At 37.2% G+C, this 16865-nt stretch overlaps 1 protein-coding gene across 1 annotated transcript in view; it reads left to right on the top strand.

The window, feature by feature from the left end:
• The window catches only part of EXOC4 (exocyst complex component 4), a 795814-nt gene that overhangs the window by 122600 nt on the left and 656349 nt on the right, over nt 1-16865 (top strand). Inside the window, exon 6 of the mRNA XM_079150158.1 lies at nt 1004-1247. Within this exon, the coding sequence (XP_079006284.1) occupies nt 1004-1247 (244 nt within the window). The remainder of the gene's footprint in view (nt 1-1003; nt 1248-16865) is intronic.

Genomic DNA, 16865 nt, shown 5'->3' with positions numbered 1-16865 from the left:
GCTACCTACAGGTTTCAGGGTATTTCTTATTTTCAAAACCAGCTGTTTTGGATGAAGGCTGTAGTCTCAAGATCCATAGAGGGTTTTGACCTACAATATTATGTCTCAAAAGATTACTATGGATTATTAGCAGTGTCTCTCTTCAGTAGACAGTGTTATTCCAGACAACTCTTTAAAGAATAATAGGAGATTTTCTTTTGTATTTATTTAATATATCTTCATTACTCTTTTTCCTTAAAATCTTGCCTCACTTGTTCATATTGTCTTGCCTTTGTTTCTCCAGATGTCTTTTTCATTTGTTACAGTTTTAACTTATTTACCTTGCTCCCTTACATTAATTTATAATATCTTTTACTCCAGCTGCTTATCACTCCTGACCAATGAATAGGAACTTGAGCCTGGGATCTGTCTTTTTAGAATTCTCCTGCAGCAGCATATATGACGTTTTATAAACAACTGGTGCCTGTTAAATATCAATGGATGCATGTCAGAAGTTAACTATGAAAAACTTCCTATAAGTATAATTAAAACTTCCTATAAGTATAATATAAATATCGTTTTGAGACTTTTGAATAGTTATTATATAAATTCATTTGATTGAAAAACATCTTTGAGCTGGGCATGGTGATGCATACCTGTAATCCCAGTGACTTGGGAGGCTGAGATAGGAGGCTTGCAAATTTGAGAGCAGCCTCAGCAACTAAGTGAGACCCTGTCTCAAAATAAAAAACAACTACAGCAAACACCATAAGTTTAAAAAAAGAAAAAAGCCTCTGGGCTCAATTCCCAGTACCACAAAAAATAAAACCCCAAAAACCAAAAACCAAAACCCCCACAAAAACCAAAAACCAACGAACCAATCAAAACAACAACAATAACAAAAATCTTTGATACCTTTAAGGAAGTAATCAAAGGAGTAATCCCATTTATTTGACCTCTGTTTTGAGATTATATAATGTAAAATTATTAGCTATTATCATCATTATTATTGTTTATTTTGCAGTGAGGGAGATAAACTTGCAGGACCTCAAGGAGGACTTGGAATTGGATCCAGAGGAAAACAGCACCCTTTTCATGGGTATCCTCATCAAGGGGCTGGCCAAACTGAAGAAGGTACCGGAGACGGTTAAGGCCATCAAGGAGCGCTTGGAGCAGGAGTTAAAGCAAATCGTGAAGAGGTCCACCACCCAGGTGGCGGACAGTGGCTATCAGAGGGCAGAGAACCTCACTGTGGAGAACCAGCCAAGGTAGATGTGGGTGCAGTTTGTGTTTTTGATGACTCTTATTTATTGTGTATTTTCTAGGGTACAGCATAAGTAACTTTTCTTGATGTTGTTTTCTTCAACTTGGGATACTATATCTCATACAAACACAGGTGAAAATAGCTTGACTAGACATATTTTAGCTATCTAGTTTTTAATGTTGAGAAATTTTAAGTCATATTGTTCTTATTCACGGACTTTAAATGAAAGTACAGACATCTAAAACAAAGATGGTTTACCTTCAAAGACAACGAGCGAATAAAGAAATTGAATGAAAGAACATACGTTGTATTGAACATGTAGTAGGTACTGAGCAGTTTTCAAGGTAATTTATAGATATATTATCTCATTTAATTCTCACTGTAGCTGTAAACTAGTTATTACTTATTCATAGTTAAGAGAACTGGGGCTCAGAGATTGAGTAATTAGCCTAAGTTTATAGCACAGGAGGCTAATTGTAGAGTCAAATTACAAATCCATTTGATTCTAAAGTCTATGGTCTTCTGCTGCCTCAGGAATTCTTTTTTAACATGTGGTGATATTGGCCAATAGGCAAATCAAGTCTCAGGAATTCCTATATTTACTTAAAACAAGTAGAATTTGGATTTCATAACTTTTGTTTCCTACAGAGAATATGGAGATTATATTGTGATCCTAACTCTGTGACTATCATATACCATGTGATCATGTTTGCTAAACCAGATTTTAGGGCATAATCCACCATTGTTTGAAATTGAGGCTTTCCTGGAAATTGATGATTCTCTATAAAGGGACTTCTGCTACTACTGCTTTTTTTTTAATTCTTAAAAAACATTTTTTTTAGTTGCAGATGGACATAATACCTTCATTTATTTTATTTTTTTTAATGTGGTGCTGAGGATTGAACCCAGTGACTCACACATGCTAACAAGCGCTCTACCGCTGAGCCACAACCCCAGCCCTTCTTCCCCTACTTCTACCCCCAAACTCCCACATATACCAGGCAGGCATTTGGCATGGAGGGGAAAGGCGAGTGGACATGACACTCACCTGAGAAGTCTTTTTGTTTGCTCTTGGTGAGAGCCCCTGGGAAGTGGCATTGTGTAGAGGGGTCATCATCTTATCGACATGCTGTTAGGGAAATTCTGCTCTTCGTACAGAGCGATTTTAAATTTTTTTTGTTTTGGGTGCTGGGGATCGAACCCAGGGCCTTGTGCTTGCAAGGCAAGCACTCTACCAACTGAGCTATCTCCCCAGCCCCTAAATTTTTTTTTTTAAAGAAGATAAACAGATTTAGGGAGAAATAATAATAGCTCATTTAGTATAGACTTCCTTGGACATTTTACTTTTGTGGAAAAATTTATACTCTATTTTCTATTTTTTTGGGGGTGTCTAAATAACAATTGATTTTAATTGTACCCCAGAAGTCTTCAAAAAATAATTCCCTTGTGAACTTCATTCATAAGTACTTGATGGGTAGAAAAAACTGTTGTCTAACACTCTTCTGTCACAGAATGTTTCAGAGCAAATTGTTGATGAGCATGGGTTTTGGAAAGCAGATCTGGCTTTGTGATCTGTTTTCCAGGTTCGTTTGCTGTAGCCAAGGTTATGTAGGGTGGTGTTTAGAGGAATAGCCCCAGTAAGCAGGCTGAATTCCTCCCTGTGTGTATGAACACACCTGTTTATTTATGACTGGTGCCTTTTTGTTTCCATGTTTTTGATCACTCTTGTCATGATCCAGAGAAACCAGGAAATGGTTCTGAATTGAACTTTTTTTTTTCTTTGCCTGGTGCCTGGATTTCCATGAACACCTTTTGACTCCTTACTAATGAATACTCTAAAATTCTGGTTTGTTATTTACCCAGTTGCTGCAAGTCCCTAGACAAATATGTTGAACTTTCATAGGGAAATAGCATTACTATAATATATACTGGAAATAAAGCAAAAGGGCACAGATCAATAACTTTTCTGCAGATCTCATTACAGTACCCTTAAAATCATCGTGTCTTCCAAAGGGTTTTGACCTCTTCCTCTTCCACTGCCTCAGTCCTTTCCAGAATTCACGAGTGGAAATTACAGCATTAGAAGTAGAAATTGAGCTCACTGCCCCAGGAAATACTAAATGTTTCTCTATGAGGAATGAGTCAGCAGAACGTTTTCCCCCCCTCTAAGTTTCATTTTTTTGTCAGGATTTTAAAAGGCTTTTGTAGGCAGGGTATGTTGGACACTGACAAGCGAACAGGCTGCTTTCCTCAGCTTCTTATCTATAATATAATCCCATTTTATAAACATAGAATTTATAAAAATTTTAGGCTCAAACTCTTTGTTATGAGATAAAAATTACAGAAAAAGCAAATATTTGGGATGAATCACTTTGTTAGGAGATCAAAGATTAAATTCTTGGGCTGGGATTCCAAACGACTGATAATTTGGAGCTAGTCTTTGGTACTTGTGTGCTATTAAATGCTTTAAAACTCCTCAGGAATTAATTCCCTTGAATTAATCACAATCATTCAAAAGTGATTAGCATTGTTGCTTCTAGAGGATTGGAATTTTAGAAAGGATATTGTCAAATTATCCCTTGAAGCTTGCATGGTGCTTTGTGTGTGTAGAACTTCATTAGGGAGGCATTTATTTCAGAGAAAAGTAAAATCACAGTACTTGGTATTATTATCATCACCATCTTCATTGTATCATTGTTTTACTATTCAAGATATAAGAATCTGTTTTTCCTAAAGAAAGCTGGTACATAGCATAAAAAAAAAAACGGTGATGCCTCTCCAACATGCATATTCTCTTGCTCCCCCCTCCCCATGAAATGGCCTGTTCCAGAACATTAGTATGCAAATGCTTCTCTAAGGAGGACACTGGTACTGTAACTTTCCCTAAAAATTTCATTGTTCCTCCTCATCTTGTCAAATATATTCTGGTTGTGAGGCACTGCAGGCCTGTTTTCATTTGTCTTTATGTAGAGAGAATTAATGTTGTGTGCTATTTTGCTAGAAATGTGGAAGGAACCAGGCTTAGTGAGTTCTGTCGAGCTTTAATTCCTACAGAGCCAGAATACTTCCTCAGCCAGTTTTAAACATCACTTTGGTGACCCATTTAGGATTGTATTTTATTTTTTATCTCCCAAGCTATCTGTTGTCTCTTTATAGGAGAAATATCTTTTTTGTTCATTCGTAATCTTTTGGTGACTGTACGCCTCCACCTACTATTAAAGGAATGTATTCAACTACTCTTATTGCTGGCTTGATAAACATTAGGGTAATATGTGCTTTTGCTAACCTACCAGAGCCACCTGCCACCCATTATTTTCCCAGAAGAGCAGGTGGTGTCTTCACCTTCAGATGGCAGATGTGGCCAGCAGCATCTGGAGTTCAGAACCGGTTTCTTAAATTGTTGATTCTTTCCCAAAATGTATTACATGAGTATTTTCATATCTTTTTTTTTTTTCCTATGGCAAAGAAGCTGAAAGTTCTGTAATATTTAGCAAGTAAGAAGGATCAGGAGGAAGAGATGGAAGGAAAATCTTTCTCAAAGGTGTGAAATCTTGTTAATAGGAAGAGAAAAGAATGTGAGAAAAGAGAATGACTGTCTAGTATAAGGCTACTAACCAGTCCATCTGTTTTCCTGTTTAACATGTGAAGGCACAAATTCATTGCAGAGGCTGGGTGTGGTACACACCTGTAATCCCAGCTACTTTGGAGAATTTCAAGTTCAAGGCTATGAGACCTGTCTGAAAATAAAAAGGGCTGAGGATGTAGCACAGTTCTAGAGTGCTTTAGTCCTGGGTTCAATCCCCAGTAATACACCCACACAGATCATTGCATGGGGAGGTGCTGAAGGTACCTCCACTTTGGTAAACCTGTTGGTATTAAAAGTGGCAGAAAGAATTGAATGAGTTGGAGCCACGGCTGCCAGGGAGATCATTTTGTAATATCCACTGACCTCTATTATGAAGAAGGAAGATTAAATGTCAGCTATGAAAAGCAGAGAAAATTACATGTTTTGTGCTCACTGTGGCGTGGAAGAAAGTTCATGGAAAACACAGGAAAGAAATACTTTAATTCTTAAAGTGATTGTGTTTGGGTAGCAAGGCTATAGGTTTTATTCCTTCCCATAGTTTATAATATATATTAAGTTATACTGAAAAGTATATTTGTTACTTAAAATTAAATTAATACTCAAGATATTTTAATCAGAAGAAATCATTACAAATGAAAATGCCTCTGGGATTTGAATGACTATAAAATTTAATTTTAGTGTGGAAAATGTAATACCTATTTGTAGGCCAACTGGACATCTAAGTTTTGGGTTTTTATGATAAATGTATCTGTGTGCGTGTGGTTGTTTTTTCAGCTGCCCCTAGAGAGAACTAGTGTACCTCTTTCAGTACCATACCTGCACAATCTAACAAAGTGTCCACCTGACCTATAACAGATTTTTGTTGAATGAAAAAATGAATTCTGCATAGTAAGTATCTACCGTGAACCAGACACTGGACTAAAGTGTCAAACAAATCAAACATGATTCTTGTCCTCATGGAATTTAAAGAGGAAGAAAGGCATTACTCAGAGAACCCTCAGATCAAAGCTATAGAATACAAAGTGTGCCACAAAAGTATATGACTCTGGGTTTGCTGTCTAGTGTGGGTAGGTGAGTGTTAGCAAGCCCCTGGAAAAGCATACGACTCTGGCTATGCTATCTAATATGGGTAGGTGGTGTTAGGAAGTTGCTTTTATTACTTTGATAAGAAAGTAAGGCAGCTTTTTATCATTGTTTTATAATAGTTACAGTTGGAAGGTTCCTTTCATTTGTTAGCTCCTACCATTTTTCCTTCTAGTTGTGCAATTAATATGGCATTGACACACAAGATGTGAGGAGAGTGGCCAGTATCTCAGTATGCCATTTTCACAGTTTTTGCTGACCTATGTGGTTGATTAAATTTTGATGAGTTCCTGCCAAGTATGCTTTTCTTAGAGATGATAGCAGTTTTTCATGTCATGGGTAATGTTTGAGTGCTCCTATATTCCTTTGACAACAGATTTTATCATCAAATATTTTTATCTTTGCCAATCTCCAAGGTAAAAACTGGGATTTCCAGTGTAGTTTAAAGTTGCATTTTTTTGAGTAAGTTAACTTTTCATTTGTCTAAAAAATTTTGTTGTAATGTGTGGGTTAATACTGTTTGAAAGTAAGCTGGATTGAGAGTAGGTGAAGATACAGATAAAACAAGCCATGAAAATGATAATGAAGCAAGGTTATGGGTTCAGTGTGATTTGCTATGCTGTTACCTTCATTTTTTGGTGTTTGATGTTTTGAAAAGTATAAACTTCAAGTAGTGTTTATTTCTTTTTCAATAAATTATCTATTCTCTACTGTGACTTTTATTGATTTGCAGAAACTCTTTATATATTTAGGAAATCAATTCTTTAGAATTTATTTCACAACTTTCCCATAGTTTGTTTTGCTTTGATTTTGTGATGTTTCTGGCCATGTAGACATTAGTTTGAATTTTATGAGGCACTGTTTATTAAGACTTTCTTATAATTATGGCTTGTGGATTGTATGTCAAACTTATGTTTTTTCCATTCTTAAATTATAAATAAACATTTCCAGACTTTTTTTTAATATGTAAATAGTCTCATTCTTAATGCAGATGTTCCTTGACTTAAGGTGCTGGTGTATGTCAGTAAATCCATTGTAAATTGAAAAATGTCATGTCAAAAATGCATTTAACCTACTGATCATCATAACTAAGTAACATAGTGCACTGTGTAGTATCAGTTGCTACCCTTATAGTTGTGTAGCCAGTGGGACCTATGGCTGACTGCCATTGCCCAGCATCACAACAGGTTGTTGTCCTGCCTTTAAAAGGTAGAACAGGAAAAGAACAAAATTTGAAATTTGAAGGATGGTTTCTACTGAATGCATATTGTTTTTGCACCATTGTTTATTGGTTGTAAGCCATTATAAGTTGGGGAACTTCTGTATTTATAGTAATATCCTCTCATCTGTGGAGATACCAAGACCCCTAGTAGATGCCTGAAACCTACATATACATATTTATGATAAAGTTTAATTTATAAATTAGGCACAATAAGAGATAAGCAATAGCTAATAAAATAGAAAAAAATGTAATAATATACTTCTTCCCAAATTCACAAAATTCACAAAAAGTTATGTGAATGTGGTCATTCCTTTTGAATGTGCTCATTCTCTCTCAAAATACCTTATTGTTTTGTGCTCACCTTCTTGTGATAACATGAGATGATACAGTGCCTGTAGGATGAGGTAAAGTGAGTTGGATGACAGGCTGGTGACATGGCATTAGGCTACTTGCTAAGTTTACTTGGATGAGCATACCATGATAGTTGGTCTGAGAACTGAGATAGCTGTTGGGCAGCTAATGTATACAGAGTGGATATGCTAATCCTAATGGCACATGATTTAAAACATTTGAATTTTTTTTTTTCTGGAATTTTCCATTTAATACTTTAGGACCATAGTTGACGGTGGGTAACAACCATATAAAGCAAAACTGCTGGTGGGTTTGGGCGGGGGTGCTACTGTATATCTTTGGAACATCTGGAATCTGAAGGAGGAGCACACAGTTTTTAATCAGATATGACAGTTATTACACTGCATTATAATGGATTGTACATCCCTTTCCTTTCTCTGCCAGTGTATCTGTCATGTAATTGCTTGTCAGGGTTAGCTGCATGATTGCTGAATAATTCTAACACTGAATCATTTACTTTATAGTCATGGCTCTTTTCAAGGTTGATATTTGCCTCATTTCCTAACACGTTTTCCTCTGGTTTCTCAGCCTGTGAAGGTTGTAGGTTTTCAGAAATCCATAGAATTGTTGCTCTAAAATTTGAAAAAAATATACTTTTAAAATATTTTTAAAATTTGGAGTCCATAACTCAGTAGAAGGGCATACTGATGTAACAGAGCATTTTCATTAAACGGTTTTTATCTATGAGGAAGTCTAAAGGCTCAGTCCACAACTATATATGTAGTGTTTATGGAAAGAGAAGTAAATGGAATATTTCTTAGGATCTCTTTTAGACTGTGGCCAGAGTCAGACATGTGTTTTTTTTTTTTTCAAATAAGTGGCATTTCCTTTCATCTCTTCTTTCTAATTTAGTTACTCTTCTCCCAAGTATCTGAAATGCAGGACTTGGTAGAAATTGGTCATTTTATTTTACAGAAAAGTCATTTAAGAGCAGCTTTGAAGCAAGGTCAGGCGTTTGTCCTTGTGGTTTCTCGTAGCCATTCCCAAGCGCTGCAGGTAGCACCTGGACATGCTTGGAATCAGGAAGGGCCTCGATGTAATTTAGATGAGTAGTTAATTCGAATCAAAGCAAGCGGGAAGCAAGTAAATTTAACTTCAGTGATTATGATTCCATTTGATTAAATCTCTACTTTTGATTACACGTATCAGTGAGAACATGCTTTAAATACACCCAATCATTAAATATTGAAGGGTACAAATAGGATGAACCAGGAACATATAGAAGAAATCCCAGTCTTCCTTAACTCAAATACATCCCCCACCGCTTCACTGAAATATTTTTAAAACAAATGAAAGGAATTAATTCTTTCACATATGGGACTTATTACCCTAATTGTTAACTAAGGTACACAGTTCATTACCATGCAAGTCCAAGTCTACATACTTTCTTGTAAGACTTGCCTAAACTAATTGATAATAGTGCTGTAACATATGAGGTGAATTAGTAATGTAAATAATGTTCATAGTGATTTGATAAACATGAAGTTAGATAGCTATCTTTCTCACTGAAGATTGTTCTTTTTATGGGCTACAGAAAAAGGGCTCTTGGTTGAATAGGCCAGAACGATGACATTTCTTAAATCTTTGTTTTATACTTGAAAAGTTTAAAAATCTGCTCTCAGTTTATTTCATTTTACATACTACAGCAGGTTCAAACTAGAGAAGGGACCAGTTAAGGGAATAATAGATAAAGTCTATTTCATGGGTCGGGGTGACTTTATGTAGATGTTACCCTTCATGCTGCATCACATCATCTCTTTTTGGCAGATAGTAGGAGCTGCCTTCCTTCTTGCTATTTTCTGTGCACTTGTTAGTGCCATAATGTAAAAGGTAATCCAAGTTTAAACTGACACTGGATCTCTTCATTACAAAAACCAAGGAACTTGTGTCAGTTGAAATTCTTCACTTGGTGACGTGGAGGGGTGGTGTCAGACATGATTAAAGCCCTGTCGTGTGTCTCAGGTTGTATATCTTATTAGCTGGGCTCCTCTTTCTCCTGGCCCATCCCCTTAGGGTACAATCTCCAATCAGATTAGACTATGAATTTGTAAGAGGGGGATTAACTTTATGTTTTCAGCCAGAGTTAGGTCTGGGTACGTAATAAATGTTCAAGAACTACTGGTGGGTTCAGGATTTCTTTTGTGGGGAGTGATGAAAATGTCCTAAAACTGATGGTGATGGTGTCAGAATACAAAAAACATTTAATTGTACACTTTAAATGGTTGAAATATATTGCATGTGAATTGTATCTCAATAAAGCTGAAGTGTGTGTATATCAAAAAGAATTTTAACAAATGAGTTCTAAGATGTGAAGATTGTGTGTGTATTTTTTTTTTATTAGAGAAAGTGAATTATTATTATCATTTTCCTTAAGTCTAGTTCTACTCACAGTGGCATCTAAGGATCCATAGCATTAGTGTTACTTAAGAGGTAGAAGAAATACAAGTTGTCCCCATGGGGCAGAGGGGTATTAAATTGGAATTTCTGTGTACACAGACCACAGAACTCTGTTTTAGATGTTCCTTATGCATGCTCAAGTTCTAGAACATTCTTTATAATATCATGAACATTACAGAATTTTGCCATCAGTTTTATAGCATTCATGCTTTGCAAAGCAGACTGCCCTCTGGTATCTCACCTAAGTGAATCTCACTGCTGGCCTCAACACAGGGGCATTAATATTAATGCAAAGAAATATGCAAGCCAAAATAATTTGATAGTTCACAAAGCTTGTTGGTGGAGAATTAAGATTAAAAGTAGTCTCTTTTCACCATATAGAAGTTTGCTGTTTGGTTGGTATGAAGATGTTGTTTCTAGCTCATTTCCTGGACTTGGTTTTTCCCTCAGGAAAAGGCAGTGTTTGTACTGACATATCCATTCTTTTGCCCATACCTCCCATTGTGATCAATGGCAGGCGTCTCAGAGATAACTGGACATGTTAACAAGTTTGATCAACAGCCACAGAATAAATGGATCCTAATTAGCTCACCTGAGACCCAAACTTAGTTACCTAAACAATTCCTCTAGAGGCTTTGACGTTCATACTAAGTGTAACATGCAACAAAGTACTAAGAATATGCATCTAAGATCTTTTGTTATCTCTGGAAAGTGGATTTATAGATAATTTTTAAATGTTTCAAACCATTGAAATACTGTTTTCAAAATGAGAAAAAGACTTTTAAAAGGATAACACTGTACTTAAACTCAAGGAAAGAAGTCCTTGATTTATTTTCTAATTTTAATCACTAATTTGCCACACATCAGAAAATAGAAGTTTATTCCAGGTCATCTCTCCAGAATTCAGAAGCCTGACTTGGCAAGGAGGGAAGTGACTCAGGAAAGAATTGACTGGAGCCAGGGCCCAGTGCAGTATTTAGGTTATTTTTACTGTGTTTCATTCTGTATTGCTAATAATTTTTTTCCTGTTCTTTTCATACTGCAGATGGAGAATTAGTCAGCATTCTTCAAATAGTAACTTCTTTTTACATGAAGTTTGTTATTAATAAGTGCTAAAGCTTATCTCTGTTCTTAAAAAAGTAGGTTTTAGATGACCTTGAAGATTAATTGGAGTTTATGTCCTGTTTGAAAAGAAAAATACTAGATCAGCTGAGCTTGTTATGAAAATTAGTATGTAAGCATAGGCAGGAAAAATGAAGACCATTTTGATATCATTGATTTCTTTCAATTTTTCATATAACATACGAAGTCTAAGTTTTGTACTTTCTTACCTTTTAGAGCATAGCAGTAGGGAAATACATATTCTGTTATACCTTTGTCTGTCAGTGGGAAAATGTAACACCCTGGCATTAAGGTCTCAGCAGATAAATAGAACAGAACTGCTTTTCTACTTGTGTACGTCTTTGCTTCATGACCAAGGGAGGCAGCTCCTTGGCTGCAGACATGGGTTTTCCAGCCAAATGACTAATTCAAGGTTCCCTGAGTTAAATTTAGATTCAGATAGTCTTTAGCTCACCTTAAATATTGAACATTTTTCACAGCTTGATGATGTAAGTTATACCACACACACGTCTTGCCGTGTGCATGTGACCATTCTTAACGTTCCCTTCTTAGCCTTCTGCCTTCATGGTGACACTTGAGATTTGTAGGATGGCTGCAGTTAGGAAGTTGGTAGAAGATATGGGAGAGTAAATAAAGTTTTATTCATGGTCGTTTATAAAACCTGCTAGGTAATTGGATGTGTGTTTAAAGAGCAAGTACTTTTTTCAAATCTTAACACTTTTGTACTTTTCTTTTACATAAAATACATTTTACAGTGGTATTTCAATGTCAGCTGTGAAGCATGTCCTTCAGCTTGTAGCTATACTTCTGTGTGTTCTCATGTTTAGGTTGATAAGCTTACCATTTTGAGAGCATAGTCTTGTGTAAAATTTTTTTTTTTATTATGAGAGATTATAATCAGCACTTATTTCTTTAGCATGTACATCGAGTCTTTCCCCTTGTGCTGGAGTGCATTTTTTATCTCTTCATTCAATAAATACTCTTTTATTGCCTGTCCTATGCTGGCTATTCTGACACTTTTGCTGAAATGTGGACAGACCTAAGTCAGTCAGAAACAGTTGACAGTCTGGTGGGGAGGAGTCAAGGACTGTAGGAAAAGACGCTGGGTTGAGGGTTGTTTTAATGACTCTGGGAAGAGATGATAAGGCCAACTCTAGCAGGATAACAATGGCAATGGAAAGAAGCAGGCCCATTGGAGAGTCAGTGAAGAGGTAGAAAAAGGGGGCTTAGATGGGTATGAGGGAGAAGGGAAAGTGAGGATTGTGTGCTGGGGTACGAGTACCAATCACTGCTGCAGGGAACAGGGAGAAGCAGGGACGGATACGAAGTGTTCCACTGAAGTCATGTTATATGTGGGGGCTGCAGCCCAGGAGAGTGATCTTCCCAGGAGACATGTTTGGAGGCACTGGTGGGTGGAAATGAAGACATCCTGAAGGATGAGCTCACCTGGAGGAAACAAGGCTGGAGAATTCCCAGCACATAAGGAACTGGTGAAGAATGAAGTTCTTGAGAAGGAGCAACTGGAGAGGTGGGAGGAAAACAGAAGTGTCTGGGTTGTTAGGCCAGTGGAAGACAGGGCTTGGTGAACAAGGGAGTGGCCAGGGGACACAATTTGCACCTTCTTGATTAAAGACCAAAGTGGGCTGGGGATGGAGCTCAGAGGTAGAGCGCTTGCTGGCAAGCACAAGGCCCTGAATTGGATCCCCAGCACCAAAAGGGGACTGAAGAGGACATACTGGATTCAGCCAAACATTTATTAGCAGGAGATGATTTATTAGTAGACCAGGTGTGATAAACTGCTTGTAGTAAGAAGGTCGAGGCATACTACACCGTACTGATAGCCCTCTGATCTCTTGTCTTTAATTTTTCTTAATTCTTTATTTTCTAACAGCCTTAAAAAGGGACATTCTGTAAAATCGAGTCCTGGTTCTCTTCTTGTCTCTGACCTTTAGTTTCTTTGTCCATAAAATGGAGATGAAAGTATTATCTTCCTCATAAGTCATGAGGATTAAATGAGGTAATTCAGATAAAGCACTTAACGCAGCACCTGGCATGTTGTGAGCAATTAAAAAGTGGCTGTTGTCACTGTACTCATCACTGCTGGTGTCCGCATTTGTCATGGTCGTAGTCTTCATTTCAGTGTTGTCACTATCATCACCTCGTTTTGGCTTTACTTCCTTAGGGTCCCCTGTACTGTGACAGCTTTAGCTGCCTGTCCCATAAAAGGCAAGGCCCCAGGTTGCATCTCGACCCCCAGACCTTTTCTAATACTTCCATGCTACCTTGGTCACTCTTACTCATGAACTCAGGTGCCCATGGAATTTAAGTATTTTCTCCATTGTATACATTGGGCCATGTGTTGGCAGAAAGGTGTGGCTGCAAAGCAGCATGAATTAGGGACTCTCTCCTTACCTTCTGGTCTAGGGGACTATGCACACCACTATTTTGTTCCTTCCCTGATATCATTGTAATGATCTGTTTTTGTTTGAAAGGACTTCATAGGAACACAGAGACCCAAATTCTACTATTTTAATCAAAGATAGTTTTTTATTAAAATTTTAATTTGTTCTAATTAGTTGTACATGACAGAAGGCATTTTTACATTTTGATAGATCATACATAAATGGAATGTAATTTCTCATTTTGTGATTGTACATATCGTTGGATCACATCAGTCATGCAGGGTTTTTATAACTGTGTGTTATGAGGTATAAGCAGGATTTTACTAACCAAGCTGTGGGAAGGACAGAGATGCAGCTGGGCCTAGGAACATCTTGGATAATGCTCACCTTCCCTTTTTCCCTCTAGATGGTAGCTGTTAAACTTTCTGAAATTAGCATACTACAATAACACAGCTGTATCGATGTTTATAGCAGCTTAATTCACAATAGCTAGATTGTGGAAACAACCTAAATGCCCTTCAACAGATGAATGTGGTATATATACACAATGGAATATTATTCAGCCATAAAGAAGAAGAATATTATGGTATTTGCAGACAATCCCCAAAAAACCAAAGGTCAAATGTTTTCCCTGATAAGTGGATGATGATACATAATGGAGGTGGGGTGAGAGAAGAATGGGGGAACTTTAGATTACGTAGAGGGAAATGAGAGGTAGGGGGTATGAAAAATGGAGGAATGAGACAGACATCATTACCCTATGTACATATATGATTACACGAATGATATGAATCTACATCATGCACAACCATAGAAACGAAGAAATGTTGTACCCCATTTGTGTACAATGAATCAAAATGCAGTCTTTAAAAAAAATACTTTCTGAAATCTATTGTTACTTTTAGGTCTTTTAAAAAGTGTACATTTGCATATGTCTTTTGCATATAACACTCACAATCACTTTGTGAGTAGGGAATTGTGACTGAGGAACTTTAGATTTTAATCCCAACATGTATTGAAAGTCCTAGGGCTGTTTTGCAGAGACCTGGTATTCAAGTCCAGGTTTCTAAAGCCGATGCTTTATAATACTACCCTTAAAACCATTTTTCCATCCCAGGACTAATATTTACTTCTGTGGTGCTTTGTTGCATGTTATTGTGTACTGTTTCATGTCTCTAGAATTAACCTATGAGAGGGGACTGTGTATGTGTTATTTTTTTCTGAAGGGTAGAAATTTCAGTTAATTGAAATCCAAAGTGCTAAGGTTCTTAGGCCTATTCTGGACAAGAGGCCTTTCCTAATTCAATTCAGCTTAAGGAATTGTCAGGTAATTTAATGATCTTGCCTGCTATATTGTCTTTTAGATCGGTGGTGAAACCCTTGATCTAAACTGGATTTAAGCAGCTGAGCTAACTGCAATATAATGTTTTATTTCTTCTTTTATTTAATATTTCATAGTAGAGTGGGGGTGGAGAACAGTTTTAGTAGGGCTTTTGTATTTAGTTAATCCTGGGTGTCCTGCAGCTAAAGGCAAACAATTGTTTTCACAATCTTGTGTTGTGTGGCCAGTTGGAGAGTGTATATGAATGTTAATGACATATTTCAGTTTATTTCTGGTGGCTTTAACTTGGACCAGACTAGTATGGATTTGTGTCCTGGTTATGTGGGTGATTCCTAGTATCTTTTATTCTTTGATGCATTGGGGGAGCATCCTCTTACTTGGCCTTTTTTAAGGTGCCCGTGCTGGTAAGGAACGGTGTGCCTTTGCAAAGCCTGTGATTGACTTTGCTTTCTTTTTCTCAATTAGCCATTCACTCCTCAGCTTCCAAAGCTCCTCTGGAGCCTTTACTTGCCCAGTCCCTGAAGACCTGTGAGTTGCGCATTTCTCTTTCTCCCTTAGCTGACCTCTGTGTAGACCTTGACTCTGCTGATACCCTCTTCTCCTTTGTCTTCAGATTTCCCCTGGCTTCTTCTTCCTCCCTAGCTGCTCTCTCCTGCAGTGTTGCTTCTGTCCTCACTTGCTTTTCTTACTCTGCATACTATCTCTGAGTGATCTCATCCTCTCAAATATTTATACTTTAACCATTTCCAGTATCAGTCTCTCTCCTGAGCTCCTGACTTGCATACCCAAGTACCTAAGGGCACCGCGGCTTAAAGTCAACATACCCAGGATTCAACCCAACGTTCCTCTTCCAAATTTCCATCTTGACCTTACTGTTCCCCGCTTCACTCCCTCCCAGGAAAGGTGACCAGCATTTTCAGTGTTGCTCAAGCCAGAATCCCAGGCAAAGGAATTCTGAACCTGCTGCTTTTCTCTAATATCACACCATTATCTCAACTAGTTCTGTTCTTCTTTAAACTTTATTTTTCTGGCAGTATTTTGAGGTGCCTAGAACAGGGACTAATTCTTTGGTTTTATGGATGGAGACACGTGGAGAAGTTGAGAGACTGCCCCCCATCCCCCCCATAATTAAAGGTTTAGGAAGCATCAGTGCTGGGAAAGAATGGAAATCTTTGATTTCTTAGATGTTTTTTATGTAAGGAGGAGAAACAGTCAAAAGCCAAATGTACCAAAAGGGAGAAGTTAATGTCCTGACAGTACTAAGAATTCAAAGGCATAGACTTCCGCTGTTCTGGGAGTTTTCTCTTCACCACAGGAGAGATGTTGGACCCTCTCTGTCCTCACTCAGCCACAGCTACTGTTTTAAAAAAAACTTTTTAAATGGGTTGAGCATACTTTGCCTACCATACAATTTACCACATTGAAAATATGTAACTCAGTGTTTTTTTAGTATATTCACAAGGTTTTGCAATTGTCAGCACTATTTAGTTCTAGTATGTTGTCGTGCCCCCCAATCCCTTATACTTCATCAGTCAGATCTCGCCTACTCCAGGTAATTACTAATGAATTATTTGTTTCTACAATTTTTTTGATACTGGGTATTTCATATAAATAAAATCATACAACATGTGGTCTTTTGGACCTTTTCCACTTAGCATAGTGTTTTCAAGGTTTGTTCCAGTTGTGTCATATAGCAGTATTTTGTTCCTTTTTGTGTCTGAATAATATTCTTTCTCTATACACTACATTTTGTTTATTCATTCATTAGTTGGTGGTCCTTAGGATCGCTTCCACCTTTTGGCTAGTATGAGTGATGCTGCTATGAACATTTGTGTACAAGTTTTGTGTGCACATGTTTTCATTTTTCTTGAATGTATACCTAGGAATGAAATCACTTTGTCCATATGGTAACTCTTCTTTAATGTTTTGAGGAACTGCCAAACTGTTTTCACATTTTCCACTGTTTTCCACAGTGGCAGTACCATTTTCTATTCCTACCAGCCTTGTATGAAAGTTCTAATTTTTCTACAACCTCACCAATATTTTTTGTCTTTTTG

Source organism: Sciurus vulgaris (genome assembly GCF_902686455.1).
Source record: "Sciurus vulgaris genome assembly, chromosome: 8".
Taxonomy (NCBI): Eukaryota; Metazoa; Chordata; class Mammalia; order Rodentia; family Sciuridae; genus Sciurus; species Sciurus vulgaris.
Note: the sequence above shows the minus strand (reverse complement) of the source record. Positions and strands in the feature narration are given on the sequence as shown.